Genomic DNA, 9,776 nt, shown 5'->3' with positions numbered 1-9,776 from the left:
TCATGTGCGAAGTTTTTAGGTCTCTGAATGGAGAAGACTTTATTATTTTAGAGAGAAGGTTCGTGAACTGCAGCACCAAAGTTATTGCTAGGGTGCTGTGCATTCGAGTGTTAGCGCTCCTATCCTCCCTTGTTGATCCTTGTTGCTTGCTGCAGGGAGACTTACCTGGACCAAGGTCCCGCTCATCTTGAACAAAAATAAAATCCTCCACAGTTAATGTTTTTAACATGTTTTATTTCAATTATTCATTACTTATTATACTGTTTATTTATTTCCTTATTTCCTTTTCTCACTGGGCTATTTTTCCATATTGGAGCCCTTGGGCTTATTGCATCTTGCTTTTCCAACTAGAGTTGTAGCTTAACTAATGATAATAATAATAATAATAATAATAATAAATCAGGAATAAGAAATATAATAGACCATAAGTTCTTGTCCAACAAATCAAGATGATATGCATCAGATGAAGACCAGGCAGGAGAACATTACTCGGAACAATGCAAAATGAAAGAATTGAAACGCCTTTTAAGAATAGATTGATTACCGACAATTTTAAGACTGTCAATAATTCTATTTTTTGTGTAATTGAAGAAGAGAAGGACCGAAAGCGTTTCTCAAAAATAAATTTGCTATCAAGAATCATATCTAAAATTCTAAGAACCATACATACTTAAATAACATTATCAATAATGAGTTCTGGAGCCACTGTCCTCGACATACTTACAATCATACTTTGAGTTTTGTTAGGGTTCAACTTTATGCCCAATAATTTGCACCATGCATTAATTGTAGCTAGATCTCTATTAGGGGATTCAGCAACCTAGATCTACATTCAGGAGCTTTGTTTTCTAAGCCAAAACACATATTGTGTGTATATAGTAGGCTATATGGCACTCCCTGAGGAACCCCAGATATCATATTCTTATTCTCGCTATGGTACCTTTGACCGTATTAATCATGAGGCCCATGTTTTCAAACTCTACCAGTTGGGAGTGGGTGGTCGTTTCTTATCATCATTATTGACTTTTCAAGTAACAAACCGCAAAGAGTTGTTGATGGGCACCATAGTGAGTATAGAAATGTGATGCCTGGTGTTCTTTAGGGTAATATTCTTGGCCCATTACATTTCATATTATATACACATGGCACGTGGTTTGGTCTAAAAAACAAGCTCATTGCATGTGTAGATAATGCTGCTCCTATTTGCTTCAATTCCTTCTCCTGAATGTAGAACTGGTGTTGTTGAATCCCTTAATAGAGATCTAGCTAAAATTAGTGCATGGTGTAAATTATGGGGCATGAAGCCGAATCCTAACAAAACTCAAAGTATGATTGTAAGTAGGTTTAGGACAGTGGCTCCTAAACATCCAGAACTTACCATTGGCAATGTTTCTTTAGCTCTATTCATAGATATCTTTCAAAATTTTAGGTGTGATCCCAGATAGAAAATTTACTTTGGAGAAATAAATTCGGGCTTTAATTGCTTAAAAACAAAGTAAGATAATTATAATACCATGAAATAATCCATCAACTACCATCCGTTCAAGTTTGAAAACTAGGGGTCACAGTTACAATGGTCAAAGACAACACTGGAGTCGGGACCAGTCATACGAACATCATGATCAGATCCAAGGAATTTCTCTGTAAGCAAATAAATTCAAAAGCACTAATGACTGCAAAATCCAAAATGTTAACTACGGAAAAGGTGATTTCTTTAATTGTTTGTCTTATTAGGTTTTTTTCTAACATACGTTAAAACTCAAGATGATATGAGAGTAAATGAAACTGGGAAGTAATATTACTAATTCTCCAACAAGAGTAATCAGAAGTATTCTTGTTCAAGTAACATGTAACTCGGCAACTAGGCACTAAGGCAATGTAAAATATTCTTGATTCTGTAGAACCAAAAAGACAAACTAGTCAGCTTAGCCTCACGGAAACATTTATGATATAAATTTAGCTTCTCATTGCTTTGTTTACATTCAAACATGTTGTTCAACATTAATGTTTTTTTTTTTTCAAATGTACGGAAGCGACTAAGATAACTAGTTTAAACAAAAGAAAGACTATCAAGTTTACACCAGTGAGTGTTGATTTGAAGGTCGCACTTATCTATATGCATTCCTGATTTGCATAAGACAGGATTACTCTTTGTCATGTGGTACTCATTTTAATCTGAAGCATAACAGTTTTATTGTCAGCTCCTATCTGAGTATAGTTTTCCTAAGTTAAATCTGATCTTGGCTATTTCTTTTCTAAAGAAGAAACGTTACAGAAATCAATGAACGTCGCTTTCTCCTTGATATTGTAATTGAACAACCATGAGGGATTATACTTTATAATCATGCAAACAGACTTGAATTTGATTGTGTATGGATTCTTAGAAGTTGTCTAATTCACAGATTAGGCAACCTATTTCAGGAAATAGGCAAGTTGCCTGGTTTCTGATTTAGGCAAATTGATTATAGTGACACCATAAACAGTAAATATCTTGATAATGAGATCTAGTCTAGATATCGGACCCCCGTAATTATGAAATGCAGCTATAACTCGGTGAGGTTGTTAAATAACCGGTTGAAAATTTGCAATAAATTCCTACCCATGAAATGTACACTGACACCCAAACCACTGTTACTCTTAAAATAAAAACGAATAAAAACATAATGCATAATAAAAGAAAAATAAAGGGGAAAAATGGATTCTTTAATCATATCATCATCATCATCATCATCATCATCATAAAATTCATTCAATAAAACCAAATAAAAGACCTAGGTGGAAAGTAAACGAACTCTCAAGAATAAGGCCTACATCTTATTGAACACTTATTCTTACATTTATTGATATTTTGTTATTAGGATGTTTTTATTTTCCTTGTTGGTAAATAAGGATGACATAAGCCCAAAGACATTTATAAGAAAAGTCATGAACAAAATCAAAATAGAATATTATAAGAATAGTAACAACATTAGAAAGGATTTGTCATATATAACCTATAAGACGAACTGAACATTTCCATACTATGTGTAGAGAGATGGAGTGAGTTTAAGAAAACAAGTTTCCGAAATAAAAGATTTGTTAGCAGAATGATTTAAAGAGTTCTCCAATTGGAAAACTTGCTTTGAATTCTAAAAGAATACTAAGGTCTAAAGATGTTGACATTACATTCAAGCAATTTAGCTCTTATGCTTAAGCTTTGGAGCGGGGGAAATAGTGCACTGCTGATTTGCTGAGGATAAAAAAGGAAATTTTGCACCAAAGAAATAGTTTATAGGTTTGATAGCCATATCAAAGGAAGAAGGAATTAAAAAGGTAAACTAGAAAGCTTGATTGGGATGCTACAACGACCGTTTGGATACGGATGCTGTGCGTTACATGGGAGCCTACCTGTGGTATCACACAAGGTCTATAGAATATTTCTTGAAGGTATGATGTCCGACATTTTTTTCATGTAGATACGATGCACTGAGAAAAGAGCTTCACTCACCCGCCACTTTGGTTTGACTTATAGACATGCAGTTAATTCTATATAGTCAGGCCTTCTCCATCATGAGGCTCAATACAACACAGTGTTCTAGAAGTGTGGAATGATCATCCTAAGCGGGTAGTAGAATCAGTAGAACTTCAAAAGTTCAAACTCGCAGCAAATGTTTTTATGTTGAACAGGCTTACACAAATCCTTTTATAATCTATATATTAAATATGTTGTAATGTTGTTAATGTTTTTAAAGTATTTTATTCTTTTTTAATTTTCATTACTTCTTATATCGTTTATTTATTTCCTTATTTCCTTTCCTCACTGTGCTATTTTTCCCTGTTGGAGCCCTTGGGCTTATAGCATCTTGCTTTTCCAACTAGGGTTGTAGCTTAGCTAATAATAATAATAATAATAATAATAATCAAGTTTCATCCAAAATGTGATGAGGGGTAGATGAAGATGGTTTGGGCATGCTCTTCGTACTCCCCAAGCGAGAATAGTTCACCAAACGTTCAACTGGGCCCTGCAAGACACTATAAGAGTTGGAAAACCCAGACTTACATGGCTGAGGACTATGAAGCGCCAAGTAGATGATGATAAATGAAGAAGTATTGAATTAAAAGCTCAGGATAGAAAAGACTGGTGAAATCTAACCGAGGCCTTTTGCGTCAATAGGCGTAGGAGGAAATTATCAAATTATCAACACGACAAGTGTAGTGTGATACCTGAGACCAGGGTACAAACAACTGCATTGACCGCTTCAATCAATTTTACAAAATATGGTCGCAAATTACTTGAAATGTTATAGATTATTAAAATTTCATCAAGAGTAAATAACAAAATATTTTTGTTCCATCATTCTTTTCCACTAGGCATCTTTTTATGTTTTTTTTTTTTTTTTTGGCCTTATTTTTCGACTAATCAGGAAAAGGAGATTAATCCCAGCTGGATTAAAAACGTCTTCAAAAGATAATCTTTTCGGCTATAGATTATGAAGTTCCTATAGATTCACTAGATTTTTTAAGAGAATTTGCACCGAAGTGTAAGTGGAGAAGATAATGTTAAACATTAAATTTACTTTGAATTATTATTCAAAATGGATACAAAAATATTCATCATAATTTGTTAATCTATTTGCTATAAAAAAAGCAGAAAAGGATTTCGATGGTCTTTTATAGAATCAGACTTATTAGAATTTGCACCAAAATGTAATTGGAGTTGATGACGTTAAACATTAAATCTACATTGAATCATTATTCAAAAAAAGGTTTAAAAGTATTCATCATAATGTGTTAATCCAATTACTTAAAAAAAAAAAGAGAGACTTCTATGGTAGCTGTACCCTCGAAGAAGAAGGATGATATTGGCATCATAAATAAGACGAAATTCTTCGCTATCTTGTGAGATTTCCACCCTTACAGACTCCGACACTTTGTATCTCTCGTTTCTTCGCCTCCTTTCCCCATTTGCCTCACGAATTTTTCGAAGCAAGGAAGCGCAATTCTGCAAGTTGCTAGTTCATATAAAGAATTGTGCAACAATGAAATCCTCCTGTTGAATGAAAAAAAATATTAGTTCCATACCAAGAACTATAGTCAATTCTTTTTAGTGAGGCAGATTTGCACCGACTCGCAGGGGGCGGGGGCGGGGACGGGGGCCCTTTTAGCTCGGAAAAGTTTCCTGTTCGCTGATTGGTTGGACAAGATCATTCAAACCAATCAGATAGCAGGAAACTTTTCTGAGCTAAAAGGGCACCCCTGCGAGTCGGTGCAAATCTGCCTCATTAAAAAAATGATTATAGGACAATGGTTTGACTAATTCCGTGTTTGCGTCATTGACAATCAAAAAATGAACTTCACACCGTTGGTGTTTTTTTGACTCTGGAAAACGCGGGGTTGTCTTACATATTAATATTAAAGACAATTTCCTTTACCCAAATAAGAATGATATTGTTGAAATTCTTCTTATTTTATTGCCACGCGTTTGATAATCTTAGATTACCATCCTACTCGTAATACTACACTGTTTAAAAACCATGATTTTAATCTGAAATTCTCCGTAAAAAATATACTGTTCTCAGCCGTATTTCAGTAAAATACAGACGACCGTAATTTTACCATACTTTATCATTATCTTCTACGGGTTGGTGACCGTAATATCACTCGTTTGCGTCAATAAATCCGTTTTTAACATGGTAAAGGCCTGGCAACGTTTATATTATTATTATTATTTTTATTATTATTATTATCATTATTATTATTCCAAGATTTTTACCGTTTTTTGCGCAAACTTTTTATCAGTGTAGGTATGCATTTAATTCTAATAGTCTTGCCTTCTCCACCATAAAGCTCAACAGTATTCTAGAAGTTTTATTCCAGCTGTGACCAAGTTGTGGACTGATCTTCCAAATCGGGTAGTTGAATCGGTAGAACTTCAAAAGTTCAAACTTGCAGCGAATGTTTATATGTTGAACAGGCTGACATCAATCTCTTTATATCCTGTATATGAAAGCTCTGTTTTAATGTTGTTACTGTTATTAAAATATTTTATTCTAATTGTTCATTACTTCTCAAATAGTATATTTATTTCCTTTTTTTCCAATCATTTTTCCAAACAATGAAGATATAGCGGTCTTTAAATGATGACGTCATCCATATGGCGTTGTCTGTATGACTGAGTTTGACAGATGTGCAGTTCTCTCTCTCTCTCTCTCTCTCTCTCTCTCTCTCTCTCTCTCTCTCTCTCTCTCTCTCTCTCTCTCTCTCTCGAATTATTTACCACTGCCATATATACAAATACTTTTATTCTCTCTCTCTCTCTATCTCTCTCTCTCTCTCTCTCTCTCTCTCTCTCTCTCTCTCTCTCTCAAATTATTTAAAACTCCCATTTATACAAATACTATAATAACAATGTTCAACTCTCTCTCTCTCTCTCTCTCTCTCTCTCTCTCTCTCTCTCTCTCTCTCTCTCTCTCTCTCTCTCTCTCTCCCATGTTTCGAAATCTCGTACTTCTGGCAGAAATGAAAGGCATTGGTAGAGGGTATGTGAATGAAAACTACCAGCTACGAAAACATCAGCAAAGTTTCCAAAGACATATATAAATTATAATGCATGTGTTTATTTACTTGAAGTTCGTATGTTGATTGTGCTTTCACAACGTCCTCTGGAATTTTATAGCAATCCCAGTGCTACATAAGGTGATAGAAAGAACAAAAAGTAAGTGGAGAACAAGAAAAAGGAACCAAGAAAGAGGGAAACATGGATAAGAGTACAAAGCTGAAACCTGCTTACTAAACACTGGCAACAATTAAAGATCGCTGGCAACTCATAACATAGGAATAGTAAACTGAGGGTTCAAATACCTCCTATAGGGTGCATTTATGTAGGAATAAACAATAAAAGTTATCATAATAATATTATCTTGATTTCTTTTAGAAAAGAAGCGAAAGTTTGCTTCAAATCTTTGGGAGCTCATAACTCAAAAACATACTTATTCCCACTTAGGTACATTTTTCTCACTTATTTGTTGTTCGATATTAAAGAAAAAGTTATCGTTGAAAAGAAGTATAAAAATCCCACAATTCTGTCTGACAAAATTTTGATTTTCTTTTTACATTTTTTTTCACGATAATTTTCCATCTAGACGAGGAAAAAAAATAAAAATTCATTAAAAAAAAACAAAAAGGAAAATCAAAATTCTGTCTGACAGAATTGTTCGGTTGTTAGAGTAGTTTTTGTGGTATAAGTTTCAATACAATTGGTATTATAGTAGTGGGGAAAAATGTACCTAAATATTTTCTTTAAATCATGATTTTTGCTAATAAATCCAAAAGTTTTTCATCAAATGACTTGTAATTTTTATATGATGAAGGTATTATATATGTCTAAAACATATATAGAAATTGTGTAATTTGGATCATTAGAAAAAAAAATGGCGGACATGGCGGACGGTCCCCAACCTGGACATGGATGAAGAGGAGACAACAGGACACAAGCACGGAGCGGAGAAGTTGAAAATGCTTCAACCTGGAAAAGCTACTGACACAAGGAATAAAGATGACGACTCCGGAGAACTGATCGGCGAAATCAACAGAGTCGCTCGGAAATCCGCCGAACTTACAGGAAACGAAGATGACGACGAATTCGCGGAGATACTGACGGATATCGTCAAGAATCCTAATCTAACTGAATTCCAAAAACCTTGGTTGCTGGAGGACTTCAACCGATGGTATATTTACGAATTGTTCCTCAAGCTACGAAGACAGGTCGAGAGGGAAAACATGGAAAAGAGCAGTTTAGAAAAACGACTGATTAATATTAAGATGCAAAACCATCAAAATAAAGAAGATGGAAAGTTTGCAGGAAAAGAAGACCAAACGGATCTCTTCAAGAAGGAGATAGAAGATCTTCAGCAGAAATTAAGAGAAAGAGATTTGACTATTGACCGAATGGAAGGGGAGATCGGGGTGAGGACGAGGCAAACCGAACAGTTACAAAACCGGTTGATTGAAGACGAAAGACGGTCCAACCACCTAGAGCGAGAACGTGATCGCTATGCGAAGCTACTCGAGGAAAAGGAAAGCCAGATTCGCTACTTTGAAAAAGAACCAGCGAATCGCAACAAAAAACTCGATCGCTTGCGTAAGGAACTTGAAACACTAAGAAATGAAATGGACAAAACTAAAGACAATTTGCAAGAAAAAGTGGAGATGATAGACGAAATGCTAGAATATAACGGAAGAATTGAAAATGAATATGAAAGAAAATTAAGGGAGAATGAAGTTCAGAAATTGGAGGAGGATAAGGAAATTGAATATTGGAAGAAGGAAGCAATGATAGTTAAAAAAGAGTTGAAGTTGACTAAGGAAGAATTGCAGGAAGAGAATACACTCAGGAAAAATCTAGAAATTCAGCTAAACCAAATGAAGAGAGAGGCGATATTTAGAGATGTGATTGGTCATCTGACAGAAGAAGAAAGCAAAGATGAAATAGAGAGAAAAATGAAGGAAACGCAAGATATGATACATAGACTTAATGAAGAAATGGAACTAAACAGGATAAAGGACAGTAAAATTCAACAGCTTAAAGAAGAGAAGCTGGAAAAGGATATTGCAAATGAATATTGGGAAAAAGAAACACTCAAAATAGAGGAAGTGTTAAAAGAGACTAAATCAGAATTGCAACTAGAGAAGACAGTAAGAAAAGTATTAGAAGAAGAGCTAAATCTTGCTAAACAAGACGCAGAAGAACTTAGGCAAGATAAATTGAGAGCAAAAACTAGGGCTGATAATGTTGAAAAATTATTTGAAGAAGTAGAGATGATGATTGAAAGAAAGGCAAACGAACTAAAAATAGTTGAAGAAGAGAAAGAAACCCTTAAGGGAAAGTTAATAAAGGAGGAGAATCGAGAGAAAAAAAAGAGGGACAAATAGCTATTCTCAAAGAAAACATGGAATGTCTAGAGATACAAAATATGGCAACATATGCTGAAGCACAAAGAGTTGAAGAAGAGAAAGAAAAGCTTAAAGAAGAGTTAATGAGAGAGGAGAGACTCAGAAAAGAAAAAGAGGGACAAATAGCTCTTCTCAAAGAAAACATGGAAAGTCTGCAGATACAAAATTTGCAGGAGGTAGAAACAATCAAAAGAGAAATAGAAAATCGGCTAAATCTCGTGACGGAAGAAGCGAAAATTCTTAAGCACGGAAAAGAGGGGATGGAAATTAAGATAGATCGGCTTGAAATATTGGCAATGGAAATTGATGATATAGTGAAACGTCAAAAGAGAGAACTTCTAAGGAGAGAGGAAGAGAGCAAAAGGCTTGATAAAGAGCTAATAGAGGAAAGAAGAATAAGAAAAGAGACAGAAAGTGAAGTGCATAGTCTGAAGAAGGAAATAGAAAGTCTAAAGCAGAGACTTTTGGCAAAGACTGGACAGATTGGTGATACTCATAAGGTAGTTATGGAATTTGCGGATTTGATGAATCGGTTGGAAGAGGAAGTCAATAGCGACGACTAAGAAGTGAAAGGAAAAACTAGAAAAAAAAGAAAATATAAAAAAAATTAAAAACAAAAATCCAAAAGAAATATAGAAACTAAAAAATCCCCAAAAAATATAAAAACAAAAAACAAAAAAAAATTAAAAATTCCAAGTGAAGAAGAAGAAGAAGATGGCAGCAGGGAAAAAACAAGATGGCGTCTGTTCCCAATCTATTCTAGATACCTAAAGGATATTCTACAACATGGACTTAGCAGATGGAAGAAGTCTGACTTGTTCTAGTATGCTTTGTTCCTTGATAAA

General features: G+C 34.5%; 2 protein-coding genes across 2 annotated transcripts; both read left to right on the top strand.

Annotated features, from left to right (window-relative positions):
• Positions 1-7,443: 7,443 nt before the first annotated feature.
• On the top strand, positions 7,444-8,910 carry LOC137633616 (uncharacterized protein MCAP_0864-like). The gene has a single exon (XM_068365881.1). It carries the CDS (start codon positions 7,444-7,446, stop codon positions 8,908-8,910), a length of 1,467 nt encoding a protein of 488 aa, XP_068221982.1.
• Positions 8,911-9,074: 164 nt separating this feature from the next.
• LOC137633603 (ribonuclease Y-like) lies at positions 9,075-9,494 on the top strand. Its single transcript, XM_068365872.1, has one exon. It carries the CDS (start codon positions 9,075-9,077, stop codon positions 9,492-9,494), a length of 420 nt encoding a protein of 139 aa, XP_068221973.1.
• Positions 9,495-9,776: the final 282 nt, after the last annotated feature.

This window comes from Palaemon carinicauda, chromosome 3 (genome assembly GCF_036898095.1).
Source record: "Palaemon carinicauda isolate YSFRI2023 chromosome 3, ASM3689809v2, whole genome shotgun sequence".
Classification (NCBI taxonomy): Eukaryota; Metazoa; Arthropoda; class Malacostraca; order Decapoda; family Palaemonidae; genus Palaemon; species Palaemon carinicauda.
This window is presented reverse-complemented; position numbering and strand designations above follow the sequence as displayed.